The 16957-nt window shown below is 42.6% G+C and overlaps 1 protein-coding gene across 1 annotated transcript; it reads right to left on the bottom strand.

Moving 5' to 3' along the window:
- Nucleotides 1–8117: 8117 nt before the first annotated feature.
- On the bottom strand, nucleotides 8118–15463 carry ZNF10 (zinc finger protein 10). Its single transcript, XM_007456685.1, has 4 exons — nucleotides 15399–15463; nucleotides 13764–13890; nucleotides 13324–13419; nucleotides 8118–9607 (listed from the first exon to the last, which is right to left on the bottom strand). The coding sequence occupies exons 1-4, from the start codon at nucleotides 15429–15431 to the stop codon at nucleotides 8145–8147; spliced, it is 1719 nt and encodes a 572-aa protein (XP_007456747.1). The 5' UTR covers nucleotides 15432–15463; the 3' UTR covers nucleotides 8118–8144.
- Nucleotides 15464–16957: the final 1494 nt, after the last annotated feature.

The raw sequence follows: 16957 nt of genomic DNA, 5'->3' as shown, positions 1-16957 counted from the left end.
CCCCCCCCCCGAGGACCCGCCCCTCCCTTCCCACGGCCGGGTCTCCTTCCCTCACGCAGCGGCGGGGTTCCCCAGCTCCGCCCCCACCTACACACACGCGATCGGCTCAGGGAAGGCGCGGGGGAGGCCAGACTAGTCTGCACGGTCCCGCCGCCCTGACACGGGAGGGACTCGGCGCGCGCGGCTCCCCCAAGCCCTGAACCGGCAGCGGGAGATGCGGGGGAGACCGGCTCCGCAGCCGACCTCCCGGATCTGCAGCCAGAGCCGCTCGGTCCTCGTTCTCGACTGTGCGGAGCCCGCTCCGGGTGCTTCGGCGACGACCCTCGGGCAGACGAGGTCGGCACGCTCCAGCTCAGGTCCCCACGACGGGCAAGGGACGCAAACCACCCACCACGACTCTCCCGGCTGGTGCCGAGCCGACGGCGGCCGCTAGGGACGCACAGGAAATGCGTCAGGGCAACCCGAGAGCAGGACGAACTACAACTCCCGGAAGCCTCTGCGGGCGTTCCTCCTGCGCGGGGCGGCTCCAGCCGAGGGCCGCCGGGAGGGGGCGCTGCGGCCGCGAAGCGCAGGCCCTTCCCGCCCCACGTCTGGGCGTGGGCGCGCAGACTTTCAGTGATACAGAGGATTAAAATAATTGACAACAATAGCGCAAAGGCTGGAGGCGTATAAATTCAGTTAAAAGTGTTCTAAGGTTCCTGCTTTTCCAAATGGTAAAAGTCCTAATTTATACTTTAATAACGCAAAGATTCGTTCCGTTGTATAAGTGACATTTATTTTCCAGGAAAATTAGGAGTGGCATTGTCTTCCTTTGGGGATGGGGGTGGGGGAATCCTTTAAATGTCTGGCTTAATATAAAACAGCTGGAGTCTCATATGTGCTTCTGCATTCACTCTGTTGCATGTGTTTCTTATGTGTAAGTATCAATATATAAAAAAATCTGGCCTCACATAGGTATGTATCAATAGTTGGAAAAGGACAGGGTATTTTAATATACTTAGATAACTGCATATTCTTTGTAGTAAAAGCTGAACAAGGAATAGGTCAGTTTCAGTGTACGATCTGAAACCAGAGAGGTGAGCTTTTTCTACTCTATTATATTAAAACCCATTGGTCTGTCTTGCACTTTGAATGCATAGTTTTATCAGGCATGAGTTTGTAACAACATGCATTGGTCATTTGGAAAATATTGGTTCACTGACTAATGCAGATCTTCCAAACACTGACACCTCTCCTTATACAACATGAAAGCTCGTATTCATCAATATCATTATTGATCTTAAGTACTAGGAATCTGTGAAGTTCACAGTGGCAGATACAAGATTTCCAGAATTGTTTGCACTTGAAAACTCTAGCTTTGTATTGGCAGACAATGCTGGCTGGCACTCGTTCCCCCTGTGTGACAGCTTACTTGGTTGGCAGTTGAGAATGTGTCTGCCTCACCCATGTCTGCCTCACCTTTCAGTGCTACTTTCATGCGAAGTTCAGCTCCCAACTCACATAATCACAGAAGTGCATTTTCTGGAGACAGATATGGAACTTCAGGATGCAGCACAGAATACTTGTTGCATAGATACTAAAAAGATATGGACTCAAGAGTTAAGATTTAATAAAATTAGTTTTCACTGCTCCATCAAGGACATCCAGAAGCAAAATTGGTCCTTTTCTCTTCTTTTTTTAACTGTGAACGTGATGATGAAGAACATAATGACGAGTAATAAATGTCTTTGGTGCCACTTCCTGGATGCATGGGGAGTGCCCATAGTGGTACCCCTATGGCTTTTGCACCATCAGAGCAAGTTCAACACAGTAGGCAACATCTTGAGTTTGGAATATCAGTACTTGCTGTAAAACTCTTTCAACTTTTCTGTATGTTTGAAAATTTTCATAATAAAATATTGGAGGAAGATATTGTGGAAGAGACAAACTTTTCAATAAATTGTGCAAGCCAAAAATAAATAAATAAATAAATAAAAATTTATTTATTTATTTATGCAGGAACAATGAGATAGCTATACAAGAATAGAAAAAAAACTGCTGTCTCACAATATATTTAAAATAAATTCTAAATAGATTAAATATGGGACTTCCCTGGTGGCACAGTGGTTAAGAATCCTCCTGCCAATGCAGGGCACATGGGTTCGAGCCCTGGTCTGGGAAGATCCCACACACGGTGGAGCAACTAAGCCCGTGCACCACAACTACTGAGCCCATGTGCCACAACTACTGAAGCCTGAGCACTTAGAGCCCATGCTCCGCAACAAGAGAAGCCACTGCAATGAGAAGTCTGCGCACCGCAACAAAGAATAGCCCCAGCTCCCCGCAGCTAGACAGAGCCCGCGTACACCAACAAAGACCCAATGCGGCCAAAATTAAAATAAATAAATTTATTTTTAAAAAATAGATTAAATATTAAACGTGGAAAGGAAGGCTCTACAGGTCTTAGGTTGAAATGTAGAGTTAGCATCCTTTGCCCACTGATTTGTTAACCAATCCCTGTTATCTGCTAAGTTCTCACGTTGTGTTAGTTTTTTGTGCTGCTGTAACAAAACAAACTTGGTGGCTTAAAACCACACACATTTATTATCTTACAGTTCTGAAGGTCGAAGGTCCGACACAGGTCTTCCTGGGCTAAAGCAAGGCATTGGCAGGGCTGCATGCCCTTCTGGAGGCTGCTGGGGAAAACCCTCTCCTTGCCTTTTCCAGACTTTAGAGGCCACGGGCATTTCTTGGCTCAGGCCCCCGTCTTCCACCTTCAGAACCAGCAACAGAGGCCTGAGTCCTCCTCGCGCTGCGTCGCTCTGGTCTCCTTTTCTGTCTCCCTCTTCCACCTTTAAGGACTCGTGTGATGACATTGGGCCCACACAACAATCCAGGATAAGATATTTTAAGATCTTCCGGTTGTTTTTCTTTCTTTTTTTTTTGTTGTTTGGCTGCATTGGGTCTTTGTTGCTGCACGCGGGCTTTCACCAGTTGTGGTGAGCGGGGTCTACTCTTTGTTGCAGTGCGCGGGCTTCTCATTGCAGTGGCTTCTCTTGTTGCAGAGCACGGGCTCTAGGCACGTGGGCTTCAGTAGTTGTGGCACACGGGCTCAGTAGTTGTGGCATGCGGGCTCTAGAGCACAGGCTCAGTAGTTGTGGCCCATGGGCTCTAGAGCGCAGGCTCAGTAGTTGTGGCGCACGGGCTTAGTTGCTCCCCGGCATGTGGGATCTTCCCGGACCAGGGCTCGAACCCGTGTTCCCTGCATTGGCAGGTGGATTCTTAGCCACTGCGCCACCAGGGAAGTCCCTGCTGGCTGTTTTTCAAATGAAGCTCTACCATTTACTAGCTACATGATTTGGGGCAAATTACTTAAAATTTCCAAACTCTAGTGCCCTTAACTGTAGGGGAATAATATTATGCTCCTCATAGGGCTATAGACAGAAAAAACCTAATGCATTAAGGGGCTTTGCAGATTGGCTATCTCATATCAAGCTGTCTATGATGAAGATGCGTTACAAAAATAAAAACCACCATACGTTCGTTATTAGCGTTCGCTTCGAGCTGCAGATTTTCTTGTTTCCCAGAAATCCTTGGTTTTCCGATTTTTAAAAAACAACTTTATTGAGGTTAAAGGTTACACACAACAACCTGGATCCAGCTAAAGTGTCCAGTTCAATGAGTTTAACAAATGAAGACAGTCATGGAACCACTACCACAACCAAGACACAGGTCACTCCCAGTGGTCCCCTTATGATCCTGTTTGCAGTCAATTGCTCTCCCACCCGGGCCACAGGTGACCCCCGACCTCTCTCCTTTATCTATTACACTTTCCAGAACTTTATACATGGGAGTCATATAGTATGTACTCCTTTGTGTCTGAATTCTTAGAATGCTTTTAAGATTTAACCATTTAGCCTTGCAAGGCTAGACTACAATGTGTTTTATCTACTCACATGCTGTGAATTATTATATATGACATCTGTTGAGTTTACTGTATTTGTTTGTTCTGGTTTTACGTGATCACAATGCTTAACATTCAGGCACACATCTTTGCATGGACATATTTTCACTTCTTTTGGTTATCTACCTAGGAATGGAATTGATGGCTCATGTGGTAACTGTATGTTTAGCCTTTTGAAGACATGCCAAACTGTTCTCCAAAGTGGCTGTACTATTCTATAATCCCACCAGCAACGTGTGAGGGTTCCAATCTCTCCAATCCTCAATAACTAGCCTTATCTTTTTTATCTTAGTCATGCTACTAGATGTGAAGTCCTATATCCTCCTGGTTTTGACTTGCATTTCCCTAATGACTGATGCTGTCGAGCATTTTTACAAGGGTTTACTGGCCATCTATACACATTCTTTTGTGAAGCATCTGGCAAATCACTTTGCACATTTTTTTGTTCACCTTCTTACTGTATAATTTATGAGTTAGTTATGAGCACCCTTTGTATTCTGGATACAAGCCCTTGTCAGATATACATATTGTTAATATATCAGTCTATGGACTACCTTTTTATGTTCTTTTAAAAAGAGCAGAAGTTTTAAAATTTTTATGAAGTCCAATTTATCATTTTTCTTTTATGATTCATGCGTTTTGTTCTATCTTTTCTTATACACATAAACATTTTCTCCTATGTTTTCTTCCAGATATTGAAAAATTCTAGCTTTTGCATTTAGGTTTGCAATGCATTTTGAGTTATTTCTGGATGTGATGTGAGATAAGGGGAGGGTTTTTTCCATACAAATATCCAGTTGTCACACCACCCTTCATTTACAAGAATGTCTTTTCCACATTGAGTTATTTTGGCTCTCATGTCAAAATTTAATTGACAGTATATGTGTAGGTCAGTTTCTGAACTCTCTATCCTGTTTTATTGATCTATATCCACCCTCATGCCAGCATTTTATTAGTATAGTTCTATAGTAAACTTTGAAATTAGATATTGTAGGCCCTACAACCTTATCCTTTTAAAAAATTTCTTCGGTTATTCTAGATCATTTGCATTTCCATATAACTTCCTGATTAGCTTGTCAGTGTCCACACAAATGCCCCTGAACTTAAAGATTAGTTTGTGGAGAATTGCGCTCCTACTATATTGAGTTTGTCCATCCTTGACCATGGTGTATTTCTTCACTTATAATATTTATTACATGCTCTCTATTATGTGTTCTTGAATTTCTTTCAGCAATGTTTTATACCTTCACTGTACAGATCTTGTTCAATTCATTAAACATATCTAAGTATTTCATATTTTTGTATCATTGTGAGATTGTATTTCTGATTTCATTTACAAACTGTTCACTGCTTGTACATATCAATTTTTGTATATTGATCTTGTATCCTGCAACCTTGCCAAATTCCCTTATTAAAGTTCCAGTAGCTTATTTGCAGACAAGAACTTTTGAAGAGAAAATATTCCATCACCGAAAAGATTGTTTTCCTGATCCTAAAAGTAATATATATTCTCTGAAGAGACTTTGAAAAGTACAAAAAGAAAGAAAAGAAAAGAAAAGAAAAGCAAACACCAATTCTCCCAATATGTAGGTTAATTGCTATTAATCTTTTGACAAATCTCCTTAGAGTTTTGAGCAAGATTCATTTCCGTTTTTTGAAATTCATTTATTTTTACATATCTGAGCTTACTCGGTATTGACAATTATTTATCATGCATTTTTTGTACATCACAAGGACATTTTTCATGTTACCAAGCTTTCTGCTGTGTAACCTTAATGTCTATAAATAAAAATTTTTCTATTATACATTTTTAATATTACAAATTTTGCAGTATTATAAGTACTGTTTCAGTGATCATCCACAGACATACATTCCTTAGGGTGTTAATAATAGTAATATTATTATTATTAATAGCTAAGACATACAGTACTTCCTATGTGCCAGGCACTGTTTCAAGTACTTTACACAGTATCTCACTTAATCCACACAACTATCCTCAGACATAGGTACTAGCAGTATCTCCACTACACAGTTCAGGAAAACTGAGCCATACGTTATCGGAAATTCTAAGAGGCCCAGCTACGGGGCTCGTCTTTTACGCCCAGAGAGAACCACTGCTTGTAATGAAAACCACTTCTGGTAGGAGTACGTTACATACGTGAATGGTGTGTAATCACTGAGGAGTTACTCAGCCATAACTGAGGCGCCAGGAGGTTCTCAAAACGTGAGGCCTTCATCCCAACTGTGCCAGAAGAGTGAGCTGTGGCCTCTTGCTCCTGCAGTTCTCAGGTCTCTCGAGTCTAACAAGCATTTCTAGATTAGTCCTGGGAGAGACAGCAAGGTCGTCGTCCTGTTATTCTCAACAATCTTTATATCATTCAACAATCAGTGAGCATCTAACATATACACATTGTTTGCTGGAAAGTGGCAAATAATGGTCAGTCCCTACACACACAAGATCCATTTACAGAATGAAACAGAGGACTAAAACAGATTCTCTTTCTAAATATTTTTTGGGTCATGGACTTACCAGAGAATCTGAAGATTAGGTTCCTCTCTCTTAAAGGGAAAACCTCCGTACAAAGAGAATGCTTTTGCATGCAATATTAAAAGCTGTTTACTGATCCTCAGAAATGCATCCATATACCCACTATGGGTCAGTGATTTCCTTGGTTGGTAAGTTCTGATGCAGGTAAAAGGGAAGACATGTGTGACTGGAAGGGAAGTGAGAACTCCATCAGTTCTTACTGGCAATCAAGCAGTTTAAAGTGAATGACAGACACTAGGGTGTGGCAATAATGTAAACAATCACACCTAATGTAATAAAGCACTTCATACACATGAGGCATGTTCTAAGCTCTTTATATGTTTACTTGTTTTCTCCTCACCACGATCCCATGAGGTAAGTAATGTTATCCCTAATTTGCAGAGGAGGACATCTGTAAGTTAGGCACAGAGCAGCTAGGCAGCATGCCCAAGTTCACCCAGCAAGGGAAGGACAGAGGTGGGAGTTCAACTTGGGGAGCCCAGCTCAGACGTATACTCTTAACCACTGTTTTCTTCATAAAGATACAAGCAGTGCTGTGTCTATTTTAGGAGCATACTTGCTCCAAGTATTGCCCGGGTACCTGCTCCCACTCAAATGGAGCCTCTCCCTGGCATGTTCAAGTACCCAATGCTCCTTTAGGTCCCAACAGCCAGAGGATCATTGCGTTTAACCTCCCAAGAGTCTTTAGCAGCCTGTCCCAAGGAGCGCAACTCTATGACCCCAAACAACTTAGAATTAATGGGAAAGTTTGCTAGCAGGAGGTTCTCAAGCTTCCTTGATGGTAGAATAGGAGAAACTGGATATCCTTTTTTAATATTTAGAAGCGTCTTCAAATAATTATTACAGTGACACCTAATAGACTATAAAACTCACTCATAATTCCCTTATCTAACCAGTCAATTCTGTTCATTTATCCATAGATACGTTTTCAACTGTTACCCACATGCAAATATATTTAAACTGGATACTAATAGTAGTAAATGTATTCTTCCTTCTCTGTCTCACATGATAAGATTTTCCCTGCTGCTAGCCAAATTGTGGTTTATATTAGACACATAAAACACACTAAACACTACAAAGTGTCCCAGGAGAGAGGGACAATCAAGTAAAAAATGGCATCTTAATTCACTGGAATATCATTTTCCATTGTTTGTTACAATAACTATACCCATTTTTAATTCCCCTCAGCCGCAACTCTCATTTATTTGCCTTTTTGAGGTAGCACTCTCATTTATTTTTTTGAAGGAAACAAAGCTGGATCATCTATCAATAACTCACTTACTTAATGGTTCCTTCTCAGATTTTAGCATTTAATGCTGGGGGAAGACTGCTCCCAGGCCAACTACTTTTGCGGGAATTTGGGAAAAGAAGACAATCTGATATACTAAAGTGAAATTTATATTTCCCCCCCCCCCCAGGACCAATTCTCTAGTGCACGAAAGGGTAGTAACAAGACTGAAAGCAGCTCCTCTCCAGAAGGAGTTCTCCAATGCTAAATAAAATTATTGCTCTTTTTTTCCCCCCCCCCCCCAGGACCAATTCTCTAGTGCACGAAAGGGTAGTAACAAGACTGAAAGCAGCTCCTCTCCAGAAGGAGTTCTCCAATGCTAAATAAAATTATTGCTCTTTGTGAAGAATTCCATATTTATTACATTAATATGCATTTTCTCTAATATGATTTGTCTGGTATCTAATAAGGTTAGGGCTATTAACAAGTGCTGTCCCACACTGATTACATGTTAGGAACTGCTCTCCGGTGTGAGCTATTTGATATACTATACGTGGAGAGTTCTGGCTGAAGATGATCCCACACTGATTACATTTATAGGTCTCTTCTCCAACATGAACCCTCTGGTGCTTAATAAGGTCATTCTTCCGAATGAAGGCTTTCCCACACTGACAGCATTCATATGGTTTCTCTCCAGTATGAATTCTCTGGTGCACAATGAGGGCAGAACTCTGGCTGAAGGATTTTCCACAGTCATGGCATGCATATGGTTTCTCCCCAGTATGGGTTCTCTGATGTGAGAAAAGGTGAGAGCTTCGACTAAAGCATTTTCCACAATCTTTGCATTCAAAGGGCTTCAGCCCAGTGTGAGTTCTATGATGGACGACAAGGTGAGACCTCTGGCTGTAAGACTTCCCGCAGTCACTGCATTCATAGGGCCGCACCCTAACATGGGTTCTCTGGTGCAGAATGAGATGCGTGCTCTGTCTGAAAGACTTCCCACATTCGGCACACTCATAAGGTTTCTCTCCAGTATGAGTTCTCTGGTGCCGAATAAGCCTGGAGCTGTGAACAAAAGACTTTCCACACTGATTACACGTGTACAGTTTGTCTCCTGTGTGAGTCCTCTGATGGGTAACAAGGTGAGAGAACCAGCTGAAGGACTTCCCACATTCTTTACATTCATAGGGTTCCTCACCAGTATGAGTCTTTTGATGTCCAACGAGGTGAGAACTCCGGCTGAAAGATTTTCCACATTCTTTACATTCATAGGGTTTTTCTCCAGTATGAATAAGCCGGTGCCTGGTAAGATTAGAGCGCCAGCTGAAGAATTTTCCACATTCCTTACATTCATAGGGTTTCTCTCTATGCGTACCCTTTGATATACCAAGGGATGTACCATGAGTAAGAGAGTTGTTATCAGGGCATCTGTACGATTTATCTCCTGCTTGAGTTCTTGCAAATTGAAGAAGGTGAATGTTTTGACAGAAGGTTTGACCAGAGTCATTACTGTTGCTTGCATAACTTTCCTGATTACCACTGAAAACCAAATCATGTTTCAAACTTTTAGGATGTGAGTCATGTTTATGGAAATACTCTCGCAGTACTAGCTGAGCAGGAAGAAGACAGTTTCCCCTGTATTTCCCATTTTCACAGACTCTCTCCTGAGGAAGTGCTTTCTTTTGGGTGAATGCCACTTGCCTCAGATGTCTCTCCTGGCTGTCCTGGGGCCTGTCCAACTGACCTTCACGTGTCCAGACTTCTTCCAGTGACAAATACCAGAGATCACTCTTTGCCACTCTTTTCATTTTAACATCACAGGAGTGTTTATCTTTAGAAATGCTCTTACTGGAAGCTGATGATTTAACTTCAACTGCAGTCTCCAAATCTGAAAGAAATGGAAAAGCTGTGCATAACTAAAAAAAGTATTAAGGTCAGAATGGTAGGATATATGTAGAAAAAAGTATGTAAGTCATGCAGAGTTGCTTTTAAATATGGTTTTGCAACCTTGACAGAGAGTGAGAAAGGGAAGGAAGGCCCATTAACAGGAAATGGGCCGGGCTATAATATGCACATAAAAGGAGCAAAGAGGGTAAGAGAAGCCACAGGACTGGCTACAACACATGGGATCAGGATATTCAGTGCTGGGGTGGCAATTAAGAAAACCCAGAAAGCACTGAACTGCCACGATCTAACCTGACTATTAATGATACAAGAACCTGATGTGTCTCCTTGCTGCCAGGCCCTTCCCCGACATGAACTCTTCACATTCCTAAACCATGAAAGCAGCCATGTGGCAGGAAATGGCTTCTATCTATGCCACCAAAGCAGTTCAGAATGATTACATATGACTGACAGAGCAAACCTCTCAGAAAGGCCATGGGGTTGGCTGGCAGGGTGACTGCACAGAAGGGACCCAGATACAGCTTCTAACCTACACTTTGCTACTACTAGTGGTGAATTTAGACAAGTTGCTAAAGTTTTCAAAAATCATATTGCTTCTCTGTCATCTAAGGACCTATAAGGTTATCCTAAGTATCATATAAGGTGGGAGCTCATCACCGAAGCAGCACGGTTTGTAATGCTCACTGTTATCATCATCCCCATCTTCTACTTTGATTCCTTTGCTCTGAGACATCAAGACTTAATTAAAACTGACAGGACTAACGCAGGACACTAACTCAGAACCTGAACCCTAACTCACATTCTCCTGGACTTTTTGCCCTTCTGTATATATGCATGCGTATAACTGCAAATTATTTTCCCTGGTTCGGAGCCTGCGTTTGTTTCTCAATGCCTTTCAGCTAAAATGTTTGGTTCTGAAATCTAGAAAAAAATCCACTATTTACCCAATACCACCTCTTCCTACATAAGTGGGGCAATACTCTACTCTCACTTGGTGTATGTGGTGAATTGTGTTCCCCAGAGGAGATATGCTGAAATCTTAACCCCCAATATCACAGGTTATGACCTTATTTGGAAATAGGATCATTGCAGATGTAATTAGTTAAGATGCAGTAGTACTGGTGTAGGAGGGCCCTAATCCAGTCTGACTGGTGTCCTTACAAGAAAAGGAGAGAAGATACAGAGGCAGACACACAGGGGAGGCGGCCATGTGAAGATGGAGGCTGGGTGAGGTGATGTGTCTACAAGCCAACGGGCACCAGGGGCACCAGAGCTGGAAGAGGCGGGAAGGACCCTCCCCTGGAGCCCCAGAGGGCACACGGCCTACCCACACCGTTCTAGAGACTTCTGACCTCTAGAACTGTGAGACAATAAATGTGTTGATTTAAGCCACCCAGTTTGTGGAACCTTGTTTTGGCTGCCACAGGAAACAATCCCTGGTAAACAATCCCTGTGCCAGGCTCCTAACTGCCTCCTTTGTACAACCCAAACCCCTTTCCCAGTCCTCACTTTCATTCCCAGCTCTGTTAGTTGCTAGTTTCTTCCCCACCCTGATTTCTTTTTTTAAAAATTGTGATTAAAACAATACATATAACATAAAATGCACCATCTTAACCATTTTTAAGTGCACAATTCAAGTATTAAGTATATTCACATTGTTATACAGCCATCACCACCATCCATTTTCATCTTATAAAACTGAAACTCCATACCTATTAAATAAGGACCCAATCTCCCCTCAACCCAGCTCTCAGCAATCACCATTATACTTTGTGTCTTTATAATTTTGGCTACTTCAAGTACCTTACATACGTGGAATCATATACACTATTTGTCCTTCTGAGACTGGCTTATTTCACCCAGCATAATGTCCTCAAAATTCATCTACGTTGTAGCAAACTGCAGTATTTCCTTCCTTTTTAAGGATAAATAATACTCCATTACATATACACACACCTCTACCTTGATGAGTTTTGACAGGACATATACCATCTTTTCCCTCTCCTCCACCCAGTGCATCAGAATCCCATGGAGAAGTTTTTCAAACTACTTATGCCAACTGGAAAATTCTAGAATGAACATGTGTGATGAGGGGTAGGGCTGGGTATGGAAAGACAAGTCTGGAGAAAGCGACAGAAAACACGGACGCATTAAAGTCCTAAAAATCTTCCATGTGTTCTGTAACGTGGAAGATAACTCAGGTGCGTTATTTTCAAAATCTACAGCATCCATTAATCAATTCATCATCTGAGTTTTTAAAGCCATCACCCATTATACTTTTCATTTTGATAATGAAGTTCCCAGAGCTTGTAGATTCCCTTAAATTCCAGTCGATTAAGCACATACATGGAGTTTCAGTATTTCTTTTGACAACAAATTTCCCATTAAAAATTTAAACTGCTGGTTATAGTCAGTTATTTTTGGATACTTGTCAACTGACAACCAGGAAAGCCTGCTAAACTGAACACATGAATGGAAAAAATAAGGACAGGAAGAAATAGGGAAATGAAAGAAAACAGAACAGTCTTTCCTGCCATGGCCCCAAAGGAGCTGACTGATCGAGTACTTCCCAGTGTCTGAGGGACCTGCCCTGAGACAGGGACTGGCTACAGTCACCTACAAGGCCCAATGTAAAAAAAGTCAAAAACAAAATTTATGACATTTAAAAGTAGAAACAAAGTGGAAGCTCAGAAAAAGAAGGAATCTGTACTTAATAAGCCAAAAGGTTTCACAAAAAAGGACTGGAGGCGAAACATAGAGGACGACTGGGACTCTGACGACTTCATTCACATCACACACACAGCCTGAGGTGCAGGGAAATGCCTGACATGAGTGGACGTGAGTGCCAGAGGATTACGAGGTGCCTAGACTGCACCGGGCCTGGGAGGCCATGTGTCCCCAGGAGCCCACGTGGGTCACTAGCACATGGAGTTGGCCACCGGCAGCAAGATCCAGACAGCAACCCCCCAGATGGCTGGGCTAAGGAGAAAGACATCAGAGCACTGAGCTTAGAGACAGGGGTCAGAGACAGCATCGCTCAGAGAGAACAGAACAGGAGGAAGATGAAGCACTGCCTTCATTTCTTAACCCAGAAGGCTGATCTTCTCTACACAGGGAAGCTGGGGAGAGGACTGATGCTAGGAATCCACACAGTGGTCTGCATTTTACAGATATTAAGATTAAAATGAGAAAAAAAATTAAATAAAGAGCTAGATTATGAGAAAACAGGTGTTTTTGAGAGCAGCAATTCTGGAAACAAAGGAGGGTTAAGTCAACAGGGATTGGTGACGCCTCTGCTGCAATTTGCTAACCGGCAAAAAATAAACTCAGAGCAGGGGCAGGCGATGGGGTCCCATGGCAGAGCTTACACAGAGCAGCAGATCAAAGGTTGTGGGAAGGGACACAGGACAGGGAAAAGACAGGCAAAGATAATAGAATAATTCTATGAAAGATAAGAGAATGCAAATGCTTGAGTTAGTAGTAATAATCAGGAAAGCAAAATGAACAGGGCTGGAACCAAGCACTGAAACAGAAAGATAATTTTAATGAATGCAAATGGAAGTGTGACAAGACTGTAGAAAGCAGACTAGCAGTGGGGAACCAAAGCTAAATAAACCCAGTCCTCACCTTCGAAATGCAGAGAACTAGTGACCACTCTCGCCAGGGACTCCTGCTCCAAACGGGCGGTCTGGTTCTCACCTGGATGGCTCTCTTGGTGAATCCCTCTCTCCATCAGCCACGGCTCCTCCCCCTTCTCCAACTGCAGGATCACTTCTGGCTTGGGAAGCTGATGCCCTGTTCCCAGTGAAAGATAAAGAACTGGGCGAGGGTTGGGAGCTCTGGGCTGGACACAAAGAGGCATCCCAGTTCACCCCCAACCCCCGGGCCCTTCAACAGTCCTGGGGGGCTCTGAAGAGTAGACAAGGTAGGGCTACAGAGGCAGCAAAATACACATTTCTTAAAATTCAACAAACCAAAACAATTTTTTTTTCATAAAAGCAGGAGTACGAAAACGCTGTTCCATGCCCCAAAGAAATTAGGTCCCTGGCCCCAAGCTCACACTCCAATGTATGCTTCAGGCTCTCCATACCTTTTGATCAATGAGGAACCCAAACCCCCCAAACACAGGTCCATCTCACCCAAGGACATCAGGTTTCTGTAGTTCTCCAACATCACATCTTTGTACATGAGCTGCTGAGCAGGGTCCAGAAGCTTCCACTCCTCCCTCGTAAAGTTCACAAGTATGTCCTTGAAGGTCACCAGTGTCTACAACACAAAGCAAATTTGAGCCTGATGTGTATCTCTAACCTCCCTTTCCCGAATATTGACAGAAAGAGAGATTAGGCAGATAGCACTTGGGTAGGGAAACAGGATAGAACAGAACTCATTCTAGGAGTGAGTAGTATTTACGTTGAATTCTGGACAAGTCCTAAAAGGAATGGTATTAAGTACGTACTGTCTAGAAACCTGTTCCATGTTATGCTTTCAGTTTAGAAACTGTCAGAAACACTTTCATTTAAATCAAGTATGTCGTAAAAAGCTAAAGCAAGGAGAATCAGTTAATCTACACTTATGTAAAATAATTAGAACCTAATACAAGGCAGGAGAAGAAGGGAAAAACAGTCTTGAGCTCAAGTGCAACTTTACGCTTAAGAGACCAACCTAGCCATGTTTTATGACCTAAAATAAATTTCCAAAACATTTTTCCTAAATATTGGTAGGCATTTAAAAAATAGAGATTATATTTTAATAGTAACAAAACAATAGATACAGAAGCAAGGCCTTTATTAGACACATCAAAAGGATCTACAGATGACACACAGAAAAAAACCCACTTGAATAACTGAGCGTTTCTCATCAAAGACTGTGAAGGTAAAATGACAGTGGAATAGTGGGGCTTTTTTAAGGCTGAAAGAAAAGAACTGTCATGCCAGAATTTCAATTATTAGGTGAAAATATCTTTCAGGAATGATGGAAAAATACATTCTCAAAGAAAGTTAAACAAACAGGATTTGTTACCAGCAGACCTGCTCTAAAAGTATGCTAAAGGTAATTCTTCAGGCAGAAGGGAAATGATACAAGAGAGAAACTTTAAATCTCAGGAATGATGAATGAGAAAGAAAAAGGGTAAATATCTAGGTAAATACAATAGACTACTTTTCTTCTCTCAAATCCTTCAAAGTATGTAGGAGAGCCAAAGGCAAAGACTATGCTTTGGTGGGGATTTGAATACACATAGAAGTAAAGTATGAGGCATCACCTAGGCGTGAAGCTGAGTGAGGCTGAAGGAGGGTCCCCCACCCATCTCTCTGTCCCCAGAGGACCCACCCTCCCCCGGGGCTCTTCCTGTCTTGGTTGCAGTTACTCCTGGATAATTACCTAACTTGTCCCCAAGCTCCTCCACAGGCAGTCCGCAGGGAGGAATTAACACACCAGCCCCACACCCAAGACCACCAGGGACCAGAGAATCCCTCAGAAAGGCACCAACATCCCAGTTCTGTCATCATCTTGAAGGGAGAAAGCTTGCTGTGTGCTCAGTCATTCCTCATTGTAGACAAAAGAGCATCTCATCAGAGTCCTCAATATTTCACACATTTCTGTTCAAGTTGTGTTTCTTTGATATGAAAGGAAATAAAACTACAGCTATAAATAAAGCAAACAAACAGTGCTAGTCTACTGGAGGAAGTGTCTGAGATACGGACCCCTTAAGAACCCTTAACTAAAAAGGGATTCTCAGTCGGAAAACAAAAAAGAATGAAGGCAGCCCAACTTACGTGGGACCGGGCAGTTAGCAACTCGGCCTCCATGCCCTCCTCGTTCCTGACGCTTCCTGAGTAACAGGAGATCCCAAGCAGGTGAAGCTGCGGAAAAGGCAGAAACTTGAGGAGAGGTGCTGTGACCTGGGGCTCATTAATCGCAAGCCTAGATTCCCTCAGACCAACTGCTGTACCTATACATCCACACATCCAGACGACATCTGACTGTTCCAGAAATACACCTATAGTGCCCGAAATCCCCAAGAGTAGGAAGAAACGAGCTCCGAAGACTGCCTCTCCCACACCCTGCAATCTCTAGAGTTCCATGCTAAATTTCATTCGGAACTGAATGGTTCTAATGCTACATCAAATCCTCTGATTTTTTAAAAATCATTTTTATTACTGAAGTATAGCTGATTTACAATGTTGTGGTAGTTCCAGGTGTACAGCAAAGTGACTCAGTTTTACATATATATACATATACGTATATATGTGTGTGTATATATGTATATGTATATATATATGTGTGTGTGTATATATATATGTATATGTATATTCTTTTTCAGATTCTTTTCCCTTATAGGTTAAAAGGGAATCACACGATATTTGCCCTTTCGTGTCAGGCTTATTTCACTCAGCATCATGTTTTCAAGATTCATGCATGTTGTAGCCTGTATCAGTAGTTCACTCTAATGGCTGAATAATCTGCTGTATGGACCCACCACATTTTGTTTATCCACTCATCTGCTGACGGGTATACCTAGGAGTGGAATTGCTGGCTCATACGGTAATTTTATGTTTAGCTTTTTGAGGACCCACCAAACTGTTTTCCATAGTGGCTGCATCATTTTACTTTCACACAAGTAATGTACAAGGGTTCCAACTTCCCCACATGCTTGCCAGCACTTGTGCCATCTTTTAAATTATATAGCCATCTTAGTAGGGGTGAAGTGGTGTCTCACTGTGCTTTTGATTTGCATCATTTTCATGTGCTTACTGGCCATTTGTGTATCTTCTTTGGAGAAATGTATGTTCAAGTCCTTTACCTATTTTTAAATTGGGCATTGTCTTTTTTTTTTTTTTTTTTGCGGTACGTGGGCCTCCCACCGTTGTGGCCTCTCCTGTTGCAGAGCACAGGCTCCGGATGTGCAGGCCCAGTGGCCATGGCTCATGGGCCCAGCCGCTCCGCGGCATGTGGGATCTTCCTGGACCGGGGCACGAACCCGTGTCCCCTGCATCGGCAGGCGGACTCTCAATCACTGCACCACCAGGGAAGCCCGGGTCATTTGTCTTTTAGTTGTTGAATTGTAGTTCTTTATCTATTCTGGATAGTAAACCCTTATCAGATAACATAACTTCCAAATATTTTCTCCCATTCTGGAGGTTGCCTTGCGTTTGTTGTTGAAATATACTTTTGCCAAATATAGAATCCTAAGCAGACAGGTATTTTTCCTTTCAGTGCTTCATAGAGCTCCACTCCCAATGCTCCAGGAATCAGAGGAGCTTTCCAGCCTGGCCAGCAGTAATGACCATAACCCCCATGTGAACGCCACATGCTGTTCCCTGCAGTTTCCTCC

This window comes from Lipotes vexillifer, unplaced genomic scaffold (assembly GCF_000442215.2).
Source record: "Lipotes vexillifer unplaced genomic scaffold, Lipotes_vexillifer_v1.1 scaffold1529, whole genome shotgun sequence".
NCBI classification, from domain to species: Eukaryota; Metazoa; Chordata; class Mammalia; order Artiodactyla; family Lipotidae; genus Lipotes; species Lipotes vexillifer.
Note: the sequence above shows the minus strand (reverse complement) of the source record. Positions and strands in the feature narration are given on the sequence as shown.